Source organism: Haliaeetus albicilla, chromosome 6, assembly GCF_947461875.1.
Source record: "Haliaeetus albicilla chromosome 6, bHalAlb1.1, whole genome shotgun sequence".
Lineage (NCBI taxonomy): Eukaryota > Metazoa > Chordata > Aves > Accipitriformes > Accipitridae > Haliaeetus > Haliaeetus albicilla.
In genome coordinates this window covers 42,108,207-42,121,309 of record NC_091488.1, presented here as the reverse complement: position 1 = coordinate 42,121,309, position 13,103 = coordinate 42,108,207, and the positions used below count along the sequence as shown (strand labels likewise).

Genomic DNA, 13,103 nt, shown 5'->3' with positions numbered 1-13,103 from the left:
AGATTTTATTTCTTTTTTAAATAGAGAACAAGCTCACTGTAGGGCAACATCCCATTAGGGAGGCAGATACAGCAATGGTTCCTCAGTGTCCCATTGCAGCACAAAAAAGAATGGCAGCCAGGAGTGAAGAAACAACCAGAGAGTTAATAATGAGGCACTGGCAGCTTTGCCATAGGTGGAGGGCAGAAGGGGAGCTTGCAAAATGATGTGAAAGAACAGTTTAGCAATAGAGAAAAATGGGTGACTACCATTCCAGGAAATCTCAGCCAGCATTGAAAAACTCTCGGAGAGACCGAGTGCCTTAGTTGTCAATGCCATAGATAGAAGATGCATTAAAATACAAAAGCAGCTCCCTTGAGCTGTATGAATAGATAGCTAGCGATCTTCCTTAAAGGACGTGGCTGCAGGATTGCCTGCTGTAGGTGGAGAGATTTATACCTCTCACTCCTGGAGACTGAGTTTACAACAACATAAAAATGGCCATACCAAAGGTCTGTCTTACCCAGGAACCTGTCTCCAACAGCAATATGGAATATGTTTGCAGAGAGGGTACTCGGGTACAGTTTGATGATACAACTGATGTAATAGCTTGCTGCCATCCCTTCCTCCCCACTCCTTTTGCTCACCCCGCTCTCTGCCACACGCTTTTGTTTTTTCCCTTATTCTGGTACTAGGTGAACAACCTGCTGAGCCGGTTCAACCTGCTAAACCGGTGAAAAAGTAACGCAGCTTTACTGCCCACCCGCCAAAAGGACCCCAAACGTTTTCTTTTGTTGTACTGAGCTGAATGAGTGCATGGAAGGGCTCAGCAAGCACCAGAGCCCATGCAAGAGGGGAAGCCATATCGCACATCTGTGGATATGAGGAGTTGGGAGGCAGGACCATGTTTTGCAGCATCAGTGAGCCAGTAGGTTGATTCAGTTCTGCAGAGCCTAGGAACGGGGTTTGTAAACTCCAAGCACAAAATACTGAGACCTAGGAAAGGGGGAGTAACACAGGTCTCTGAGAAAATTACCTGACAGAGAGGCCAAGCCAGGGCTGCTGTCACAGAGCAACAGAGGTGAAAAGTAGTGCCGCAACTGAAGGGAAAGGGTTTTTTTCCTAAGTGTACTAGGAGGGAGGGAATGTGTTTTCTTTTCATTGCACTCAGCTACCAGAGTGCTATGAAAAGCGCTATGAGTAAAAGTCACAAGTTGTATCTTAAGCCATGCTACACAGAAGTGTAAATGGGTATATATGCCACATATGCATCTGCTGAACAAGCATATAGATACATAGGTTTATGTGTACGTGAGTACGTATACATACACATGCAGCTCTGCGACGTATAAGCAAGCGCACACTCACCCCCACAGGCACACAGAAGCAGGTGCAGCACCTGGTGCATTCTAGCAAGGCAGAGAAAAGAAATGAAAGCTTTGCCAAATGAGTTGGCTTCTGCCTCCCGCAGAGCTAGCCCATCCCGGAGGATAAACCGGGAGACAACAGGGCAATGCCGCACATACTTACGCAGTCCTGCTGGCTAAATTGTCTCAATTATAGGAGACTGCCACCTCAGCAGGTCCCGTGCCGCATCCTCTGCGGTTTGCATCCTTCGCACCCTTCGGGGAGTAAGAAAACACGGTGGTGAAGCAGCAGCTGGCAAGGCCCATGCCATTTAGAAGCAGCAGCAGACGCGATCCCACCCCTGCCTTCTCGAGAGGCTTCAGGTAGAGTTATCATTACAGTCCAGCAGTTTTGATCGCAGCAAGAGGCATGTTCCTAAGAAGAGCTGGCACTTGCCTCTAACTTGTCATTATTTGTTGGAGCCTCGGCACAAGTGCTGGCTGCCTGCACACGCTTACACCCCTTCTCCTAACTCTGCTCACGCCTTGTTGCACCTGAGCATTTGCTTATGGTGGTTGCTGCTAGGGTTTGGAGCCTAACTGTGGCTGAAATCTCTCTTAGTGGCTCTTAGCGCAAACCCTGTGTTTTCCCAGGGGCTGTCAATAACGGGGAGACTCAGGAGAGGAGGAAGGTGGTTAGGGTGACAGCCAGATGGGGCAAGGCTGAGACACTGCTAATGAGGCAGGGTGGAGCAATAAAGGCAGCACGCAGCGGGTGAGGGGAACAGAGGTAGAGTCCTTGAATAGAAAGCAGCATGATAATGAGGCCGTAGTGCTTTGCTTTAACTGCTTATGCTGTGTAGTCTGCAGCCTGCTGTGCGGGAAGAAGGTAAAGGGGAGTTGAGTTATTTAACCAAACTAAATAACAAGGAAGTCATGTCAGCATAACAGCCTGCTTTCACAGAACAATAGTCCCCTGTTGCTACATAAACACAGAGATCCAGGCTAGCTGCGTATTTTCTAGGCAAGAGACAATCTCCCCTGTGCCTGCTGTGGATTCAAACAGCTCCATTACCACCACGAGGGCAGGAGATCTGCCAGTGTCACAGGGATGGGCCTGACCTGCTATGTCCCCACGGGCTCCAGCGAGGCAGAAACTAGCTCTTTGCACCAAGGGTGCTGTCTAAAGAGCGTTGGCCTCCAAATAGCTGGGCCTGGGTTGATCAGAGAAGAGTAGTGGACTACTGATGTATCCTGCCAAGCTCTATGTCCGTCAGCAGTGGGCTTAGCACTGTCCTTACAGGTAAGCCAGGAAACAACTCATTGCCCCAAGCCTATCAGCTGTTGCATAGTGGCATATCTCTACAGCTAAATGTCTACCTCCCGATCAGTCCATGAGCAGGAACTTGTCTCAGTCAGTACGAGGCATCCACCGAGCTCTGGAGGTAAGGAAAGGAGTCCCAGCGATCAGGGTCGGGCCTGGGGGGCTTGTATTCTTGGTTCGGTGCCTGGCTCTGCCAACAGTTCGGCATTTGACCTTGGGCAAATTGCTTCCTTGCTCTGTGCATCAGCTGCACGATCTGTAAAATGGAATTAATGCTACTGTTAGCCTCAGACTGAGGGCTCTGACAACAGTTTCCCTCAGTGTCTGTGCAATCCTTTTGAGATCCTTGTGTGGAAGAAGCAAAGCGTGAAGCCAGCAGTGACGTATAACAAAGTCCTGCTGTGACGTATAACGAGGACTCATTGTAAAAACCCTGTAAACAAAACAGCAGGCTCTGCGTAAAACTAGAGGGTGACGAGTCTGCAAAAACTCCGTTCCCCTCAGAAGACAAAAGCTCCAAACAACCACAGTGCCCTTGAGGATTCACCAGGGTGACTGCTCCCATGCTGAGATCCTCAGGGGACCTGTCACTGGCAAGAAATCCATTGTGAAGGAGGTTCTGGGGAGGCAGCAACTACCCATGGAGGACTTCCACAACTCACCTCTCTGCCAAGACTAGCTTCCAGCCAGAGGTGTAGCTAAAAGGAGCTGTAGTGTGACGACACGAGTGGTCTTGAAAGTCAGAGGGGAGATACGGCCCATCAGCTCCAATTACCTTCACTGCAGGTGCTTAATCCCTCTTGCTGTGTGGATATTATTTGTTTAGTTTTTCAAATGACTTCTCTCTGACTCCCAGTCCCGGGGGATGTTGATAAGTATTAGGTGTGTTACTAGCAAAATGCTCTGTATATGAAACCTACTCTAGTTCATCTAATTTGGGGATGGACAGCTCCATCAGGTTTGTATCTGCTGCTTGCTTGGTGTGAAAAGTGGCTTGTCCTTTTCTCCTGCATGTTGCTTATTGTTTTTTTTCCCCCCTTAGAACGAGTTTTACCCACACTCCCCAATCCTTTTCCAGGTCAGTATATGTTTTATGTTGAAGTAGCTCTTTAGCCGGGTCATTCTCCATCATCTTGACAAATGTTCAGAGCTAGGGATGGGCAAAACAGCTCAGAAACACAGGAAAATAAGGGCTTTCCTTTCTTGTCTACATGCCATTTGGTCTCTTCTGCTCACCTTCCTCATCCTTCCCCCCCCCTCCCCCCCCCTTTTCAAAAAGCCAATCAAGTAAAGAGCAACAACCTTTAGCCAAGCTTTGAGCCATGACATTGTGTCCTCACCCAGGTCTGGACAGTCTTCAGTGAGGTTCAAGTTGTCTGCAGACCTACTCCTAATATATATTCCTGTCCTAAGTTGTCTTTGCCCACACGTTCAGATTTGAATCAAAAGCATAAACAGACCTAAAATTTTGCAGAGCTGGTGGAAGGGACAAGTGAGAAGCTAAAAATTAAATTTCTGCCAGGAGGTTTTTTTTCACTCTAGTTGTGCAGACTATCCATGGTGAAACACTTTGTTTTCTCATTCCTCTGTCACATATGCCCAAGTGTGCCAGTCACGTAGTGCTGCATTTGAGGCAGAGAGCACGAAAAGAGGTGCATGGTGAGGTGTTACTGTCTGCTTTATTCCAAGGGAAGAAGGTAGGAAGGCAAAACAGGGTCTGAGTATTTTTCCTGTCTCCGTGCTGCCCAAGCATGCCTCGGGTCCAGGCAGCATGGCCCCAACATCTGCATGAGACTTGGGGCTTGGATGTGACCTTGAGATTCTGAAAAAGCGCAGAGACTGGGCACTTCCAGAAAGCAGGCTACAGCGTTTGAAACGAAATCAACAATAAGGCAGCCAGCCCCCGTATTCACTTAAAAAAATCTTGGCCTAGAGCTTCTTAGTATCTTTGTTTTACCGCCATATGATGAAGATGCACTCAACTCATGGGATGTTCAGAGGCCTAAATAGTTAATGTCTGCGCAGAGCTTTGGGGTAGAGTGTTATTAAGGTCCCATGTTGTTTTGCAGAAGAGTACCTGCCCAAGTAAAGCACCTGCAGGTACTCCCATGAAAAGAACAATAAATGCTGGGTGTTACACCAGCTCCATTTAACTACTGTGCCATTTTCAAATCAAGCTCTGCTCTTGGCAACTTATTCAGGCTCAGGATGTAGTCACAATTGCCTATTTAAAAGGCAAATCCACAAATACAATTAAAGAAAAGTACCTACAAAAAAAGGGGGGGGGGAGAGAAATCAAGCTACCATTAAAATTAAATCCCAGAGAGTGATTTGTAAATAACATTCAAGGAGCTGAGAAAAGGAGTAAAGTAGGCCATTGGGAACCTAGTGTGGAAAAATAAATCCAATTAAACACCATTATCGTATGTACTGCAAATGAAACTTGTGCTTGGATATGAAATTAAAGTTGCTGAGGCTGTTTGGGTTGTAAGGTTTTGGGTGTTCTTTTTTTTAAGCAGAATTTTCAATGACAAATATTTTTGTCTGATGGAAAACCCAGGGCTCTTTCTTTTTATGATTATTTTTATTATATATCCTTAAATTCCACAGGCAGGCAGTGTTAATTTTTTTCATAGCCAGCCCTGTTTACAGCTGGTTTTGAATTAGTAGCCCATTAAGCTAAATGATAAAGCAAAAACTGCAAGTGAGCAAGGCCAGGATTTCCATACTGAATACCCCCCTAATCAAGGTGCCAAGGCCATCCTGCACAGCTTCAGTCAATCCATTAAAATACTTCCCCCTCTGTCTTTGAAGTAGTTATTTTTTTCCTTTTACTGCTTCCCAGTCTCCTGAGATCATCTCGAAGGACGTCCTGGTGTGACTTCACTTCTGTGAGGAGTCTCCAGGAATTTGTGGTGCCAAATGCTGGGATATCTCTAGTGACCCAGGACACGCAAAGAGGATTTTGCAGAGGGGGAAAGCAGAGTTTAAATACTCTGGACCTCATCTGTTTTCTGAAAGTCCCTACCAGCTTCTCCGATGTGGGCGTTCAGCACAGATATTGGCGCTTATCTCAACATTTGCTTTTACTTTGCTGTTCACCTTCAAAGAAACCTCAGGCATAAAACTTTCTTGTTAGACCTTTTTCTCCCTATGAGTTGATGTTCTGAGATGCGGTCCTCAGCTCTCAAATAAGCCTCTCCTTAATGACCAGAATCACAGCCTCCTCCCTCTTTCTCCCTCAATCTCCATTTCTCTTAAGCCTCTGTAACACTTCCCTGCCCCATGGGGTTTTGAGCATTAATTTAAAAGGAAGGTGTTTTGAGATGAAGAGCACTGTAGTCATGCTAAGCATTGCTATCATTAGCTAGCTGCTGTGGAAACATCTTGCTTTCAGACAGGCTGGAGACTTAGAAGCAGCCCATTCAGCTAAACACATGGGACTTGAATTTGATGAGGCAGTCTCCTCAAAGGCTGGTGGAGCCCAGCTGATTCAGCTCATAACTGAATTGTCCTTGGTAAATTTTCCAGCCCTCCTGATTTTGCAGCCGGGTACTCAAAATGCCCTGAAATGTCTTCTGGGATGATGCCACATCATCGCATCTTCCTGTCTGCATTGTAACATCATGTTATAACGGGATGACACAAGGCCTGGCTGTCACAAAGGGGGCCTTACTGCATCATCAGGAGGCTTTTCAAAAGGGTTTTTCTTCTGGAAAAGGAGAATTTGCTCATTCCACACCACACCTGCCAACGACAGGGATCACTGTTGAACCTCAAAGGGGTCTGTCACAATTATGGCACTAGCTCCATCTCTGTCCTCCCTTGTTCCTTGTCCTCAGCCCTTTGAACATAAGACTCCCTCCCCCGTGATTAGCACCTAGTGTCCATTCTAGAATGGCTTAGCCAGACCCAGACCGATGGGCTTCAAAACCCGCGAGTCTTCCTCACGGGAGTTTTGTGATGAGGGCTTACCACAGACTAACCAGGGGCTTTCTCAGCGTGGTTAGCTTGAATGCCCTGGGAGCTCTGCAAGGGGCATGCTGTGTTTCCCAGAAAGCAGCACATCCAGAAGTGCCCATGGGGCATCAAGCGTGCCGGTCTTTGGGACCCGATCAGACGAAGTCATGGCCATCAACAGGGTGACAAAAGATTTATAGCAAGAGTGTGTAAATAATTAGCGGAGGGGAGGGAAAAGGAGAATGAGCAGTCCTGTCTTTCTGCCAAAACACGCACTGATCGGAGAATGACCCTGTATGGCTGTAGATCGTAGCTAGTCTCCATTTAGCTGTAGCCCGTGTAGCCTGTACTGTCACTAATGCCTTCATCAGGTGGGTGGGAGCTGGGGGAAGGGAGAAAAGAGATGTTCATTTGGGTCTGATGACCAGAGTGGGAAACAGAGAACATCTTTCTTTCCAATACCCACTTTGTCCTCTTCCCTCCCTGTGGAGGTCCTAGCTGTGGAGAAGAGAGCTCATCTGTTGCAGTGGTCACCACCACCCATCCCCGCTCCCCTTTTGCTTGCTCTAGTGCGTGGCCCCATCAGTTCTGCTGAGCGGGCAGCTCTCGTGTCAGTGGGGTCTGCTTTGGCCAAAGGATGAACATCTGACTATTTTGGAGCTAAGGAGAGAAGCATGGGGGAATACTTCAGAGAGTACAGACTGTAAAGGGTTAACACGTTATGGGGGTTTGCTGACTAGGCAGTGGTGTGGGAACAGTCTACAGAAACCAGCCCTCCCAGTATGGTGTGGCCAGCTAAAGAACCCGTCCATCTCTGGAGTCCCCTTCACTGAGGCCGGAGGGTGCTTTTTTCTCAGCTGGGCTCCAAGGGTCAGCGAAAACCCAAACCTTCGCAGCCTTTGAAACAAACAAATTGTTTTTTGTTTATCTCTGCCAAAAAAGGCAGAGCTTGTCCTATCGTGATCCTGACGTAGACATTACCAGCAGAGATAATTAATGGCCACAGGGACCAAACGCAGGAGGGCATGTTCGGAGCCATGTGCAAGGTATTTCCATAAATTCTCAGGCATTCAGGGGCCATAGTTCAGCTGTAGTGGTCACCCCACAGTGACGTTTGCCTGACTACTTGGAGCATGCCTCTCTTCTCTGAAAGTTGGCTGAGCCCCGGGCATCGGCACCTGATAACGCCCGTGACCCTGGGCGGGAAGCACAACTCGCGGCCCTCATCACTTCTCGCTGCTGGTATCCAGCCAGATTTTCCAAAGAGCTCAATCTCCATTTGGTAAGTGCAGAAGGAGCTGGCTCTGCAGGGTGGATGCTCAGGCAGGCCAAGCTTCTCTTGCTGCTCGGGGTCAACCCTGCCAGGTCTGCAGGCACTGAAGGCTGGGAGTGTAGTGGGTGCCAAGCCTGCGGAGCAAGGGATGGCATTGTATCTTATTTTGACTGTGTGGTTTAAAGTGAAAAAAATCAAAGTCAGAGGTGATGATAGTGTCTTCCAAAAGCGGCAGCAGGGATGCAGGCAGAAACAGCATCTTAGGGAAAAGAGAAATGCCGAGAATTATTTGTTACTACAGCTACTAACATTGCTTGGTGGGTTTTTCTGAATAGCAAAAGACAGTTTCTGTTTGCGGAGATTGCTTTAAAAAAATTTAAAACCCAGTCTGCTTCTTCCTCCAAAAAAAGTGTAAAGAGAAGAAACGAGCTTTCTTAAAGAAAAAAGAGAGAGACAGGGGGGAGAGAGAGAAATGGCTTTATTGCTTCATCTGTTTCTGTACTTTTTGTTCATTAATTTTAATTTAGATTTATTTATTCCAGAATGAGCCCTGGGTTGCATATATTTGCATAACCCTCTCCAGTAGCAATGCTGTGGAGAATCCAGTGAGTGAGGAAGAGCAGCAGCAGAGGGTAGGAACTGAGACTGGAAGTCCCAGAAAGATATTCCTCTGAGCTGGGCCTTTGCGTTGGGATAGGGAAGGCAATTCAATGTCTGTTTAGTCACTGGCGTGGCTTTGCACGCATCCAGAACAGCCCTGCAAAACAGAGGTCGGGACACAGCAGTCAGGTGGGAGAGTGGAGGTTGGGTGAAATCAGTGGGGGAGAAAACACAAAACTGCACTGCAGAGATTAGAAACAAACCCGTTAAAGAGCAACTGCCGTGGAAAATCAGTTGTCCGGTAGGGACACTGATAGTGTCAGCAGTGTAGCGTGGACAGATTACCCTGCAGAGCAGAGCTCGAGCGGGCTATAACCCTCCTGAGACAGTTCTCCTCGGCCCAGAGGATACTTGTAGCCTGATACCATCTGTATGTTAGATGAGTTTCTGAAGCCATCAGCCGAACATTTCTCCTCAGAGACGATGAAGGCAACTTATACCCACTGCACAGCAGGTGTACCTAAATCCTTGCTCTCTCCCTCTGGCTCTCCTTACTTCCCATTTTGAGCTGCTAGCCGGGCTGACTGGGACCAAAGTGTGGAAGGCAGCAAGGAGGAGGATGAAGAATGGCCATTTCTGTCTTGATTTAATCCTTACACGCGCACAAAAATTCTTCCCACCCCTGAGCAAAAATGACCAAAGAGTAATTCCCAACTTCATCCTCCTCCTCCCCCTTCCATTTCCAGTGTAAACCACTCAAGAATTTGCCAAACAACTTGGCCTCCCCTCTGGTTATTGTCCCAAGTGAACAGTCTCTCCATTCACTAACCCATGACGGTAAGTCGGTTTGGGAAGCGGCAGGTTTATCTTCCCAGCTCAGGCACTGCACCGGGCCCGCTTGTGAACCGGTTGCCATTCAGTGTCTGCTCTGCTGTTGATAAAGCACATTACACATGGCTGGGCTTGCATGATTAATACAGCTGTCTAAGCGCTCTCTCTAAAAACAAAAACAACCGGGAGAAGGGAGGTGCGGGATTTGGGAGGGAGGGGGTGCACAGGGAAAAAAACCCAACCATTCCAAAGAAAGCAGGCTTGCGGAAAAAGCAGAGTGCTCCTGGCAGGACTTCCCTCCTGTGGGCAAGCAGGGCTGTCAGCAGAGCTGCCCTGCAAAAGGCAGAGGCCTAGTGGCAAGGCGAGCAAAGGAAAAATGCGCTTGGCCCTTCCCTACCATCGCTTGCATGTCCCTCTGCAATCTGGGGAGCGGATGCATGGACAGGAGCAAGGGGTCAGGCCGTGGAGAAGGATGTGCCGTGACCAGCATAGCTTCAGTGAGGTCCGGTCAGGCAGCCTCTACGGTAGGTGTTACAGATACACACGCACACTGATGGACAAGTACATTCCTGAGCCAGATCACTTTATGCACCCTATGCACGCACCCCGTGCTCGGAGGCACATCCCACAGTCACTGAGCAATTTCCAGGCACCCTAGAACATTTAAAGGAGGAACCGGAGTAGCTGCAGGCATCTTTTCCATTGCCCCAACTCATCCAGCTGAAGGCCACCTCAGCTGCCTGTGTAAGCTGTATTAACTTTGCCTTTTTAATTACTGATCTAGGAATGGGCTGTGGGAAGCCACTATGGCTTTCCGCTCTGGCTTTTCCCATGCCTGGAGCAGGCATTAAAGGCGTGCTTGCACTCTTAGGGCGATAAGGAGACCAGGAGTCTCACGCTGGAATTGCACACACCTACACGCATCCATACTTCGATGAGAACTACAGGTGACACAAAGTAATATTTACTTAGACCACACACTTCAGAGACATTCACCAGTCTGTGGGCCCAACTCCACTCCCGTGAAATCTCTAATTGACTGAAATGCTGAAAAGCGCACTATAGTGTTCCTATGATACGGGTCCCATACTTCTCACTGTTCACAAGCAGCCCTTGACGAAGGCTAGCTGAAACCTCCTCCTAGCTCGTTCCACTCCTGGGCAAGGAGGGATGGGGACAAGGATTGGTTTCCACTAAGCTCACTGCAAGGGGAGTCCCCGGAGAGGACTGGTGGCCCTAAGAAAACCTCAAGGACAGGCGGGGGTGCACCGTGCTGCATGTAGTAGAGAAGAGGGATGGGAAGGGCAGAGGCAGCGATACCACTGGATTTCAGTACCAGAGCAACCTCAGGCATGCTGGTCACGTTCCACCCCGATTTAGTTCTCCTTCTGATCCAGTCTCATTTCCAGTCACCCCTCGGTGTGTCCTTCCTTCTTCATTTCTGCTCACAGGCACTCAAATCTTTCTCATGCCAAATATCCAGCAAAGCTTGTGGAAAACCATAGGAGGGATGAAGTGGGTAAACAGACAGACATAAAGCTGATGAAAATATTAATTTTTCAAGAGGTTCCAGAGCCTCCGATTAGCAAACCTGCTGCCTAGGGCTGTATGTGCTCTGGGTGAGGGGGGGCTATGCTGTTTGTTCCCTATTGAGACACCAAACTGTGTGCTGGCATCACCTTTGGTCTGCTGTGCCGTACACAAGTGCTTGAGAGGTGAGCAGGGGAGGGATTGCTGTATCCTAGGAAAGTGAAAAGCAGAAAAACCTCAGATCTTCCCTGTGATGGACCCTGAAAAAGTCTGTGCTATGTATTGTTTGGTTGTTTTGCTTGTAGGAGGAGAGTCTTCAATGAATGGTTTGAAGACAAAGCAGTTTTAAGTCACTGATTTTGTATCAGAAGTTTGCCAAATGCTTTTTAAAAAAAAAAAATCTCCTCCGGTTGCTAGGGGAATGGAAAGGGGGGGGGGGGGGGGGAGAACTATTTTTCAGCTGTGAGGAAAACTTGGAACTTTTTGATATCTACCAGACAGATCTGGTGATGGAAGATCTGTGTGTAACCCTGCAATGTAGGTGGTCTTCTAGGCACCACCAGCCTCACTGGTCAGGGTTAACAGTTCAGTGCTAGACTAAAAGTATTGTAAACCAGCTCCAGGATAGATGGCATAAGCAGCCAGCTCTTGAACACAACGACCTTCTCAGAAAGACACTGAGAAATACAATTTCAGGGATATTCTTTAGGCCTCAGGAAAGGATGGGTGTGCTGCATTACAGAATGAATCTTCACTAAGACGTGAGGTATGATAGATGAGTACTTAGTACACCATGAATGAGCTCCAAAACATGGGGAAGAACTGTTCAGTGCTAAAAAAGCATGAGCAAATTCTGAAATACATTAAACCGTGCGCTAAGATTGATAGACACCAGAGACATTTCCTTAATCTTGTTGGAGAGTTGCTGGAGGGCATCGTCCCTAGTTTGCACAGTGGTACTTCCACCTCTAGAAAAGCCAGCCTATTGCCACTGCAGTCATAGTCAAGTTTTAATTACAGGAGCAGAACTTGTAGTGAGAATGGGGTATGAGCAGGTAATGAACAAAACAGTTTCAACATTAAGAACAGGGAGTGAAAAATCGTGTCTTCTTCTCAAAGGGGAGGTGGGGGGGACGACAGGGAAGTAGTAAGAAAAAAGCCCCAAATGAACCCTAGTAAGTAGAAGCTGGTAATCCCTAAAGCCTTAGACTAGAGTGCAAAGCCCTGGAAGAAAGAAATTAATAACTTTCAAAGTATGACCTTGAAAATGGAATTAACAGTATTCCTCCCTTTTAAGCCTTCATGATAATAAAGATTTCGTCTTCTGAAGCCCTGGCAAGAGAGTCAACAGACTAGAAAAATTACTTCCTGCAGAGGAGCTGGCAAGTGTAAAACCTAAGACCCTTCCAGGCCCCAGGGAGTGAGATGACAGAGAGAGACCCATATGGTGCACATCCCCTTCCCCTTGCACCTTCTCCTTTAGAGTTGTTTTTTTTTTTTCATTCCTCCCTCATTTTTGGTTCTCTTTGCTCAAGAGGCAGGACTCCAGTCTTCACTGTAAGTAGAGTCAACCTGTCAACAGCATGGAGTCCAGAGCTGCTCAGGGTGGAGAGCACTTGGAAAAACAAACCAGCTCTACTTGGTTTACCGTCACTCCTTCTAGTCCTTACCGTCACGTCCTCTTAGCCTGTCCCATGCCTCCTCCTGGCCTCGCTTCCATTTAGCAACTTCTGGGGGCTGATGGTCCTCTTGCACCAGGTTTTACCTCGTGTTCTTTGCAGGATCCCAGGGGCAGATTCCCGAAAGCAAATAAGGAGTCTGTAGCATTCTGATGCCCTTTGAAACTTCTCTGTGGGCTCTCCTCCATCAGCACTGCAGATATGTCAAGCCCTGGAGTCTTGTTAATGTAAACAAGAGAAAAACTGGCACCTGCTGTCTCGTTTCCTATCTCCATTTCGGTTTACTCAGATGATGGGACCCCGGACCCAGTAGAATATTCTAGATTGGCGAATGTGGGTGTGAAACGTGTAGACGGGTGGGTGATTTTTTCCCTCTGGGTATGTATCTGCTTTCTGCTTGCATCTCAGATGACCCTTTTTTGAGGTCTGCGTTGGGAGTCTTGAAAGTCGTACGTTCAATTTCTGCCAGCGGTGATCATGTCGCTTACAACATTTGGAGGCATGCCTCTGTGCAACCAAGCAGACTTGTGGCTTTGCTTACAAGTCTGGCCTCGTTTGTGGGTTCAGCAAGGGTTACATGT

General features: G+C 47.8%; 1 protein-coding gene across 3 annotated transcripts in view; it reads left to right on the top strand.

Annotated features, from left to right (window-relative positions):
- LSAMP (limbic system associated membrane protein) overlaps positions 1-13,103 on the top strand; it is a 1,014,682-nt gene that overhangs the window by 986,586 nt on the left and 14,993 nt on the right. For 2 of the 3 annotated variants that reach the window (XM_069785806.1, XM_069785805.1), the window contains one exon: positions 3,692-3,727. The exons of the other annotated variant lie outside the window; for it this stretch is intronic. In XM_069785806.1, coding sequence (XP_069641907.1) covers positions 3,692-3,727 — 36 coding nt within the window. The remainder of the gene's footprint in view (positions 1-3,691; positions 3,728-13,103) is intronic. 3 annotated transcript variants of the gene reach the window in all.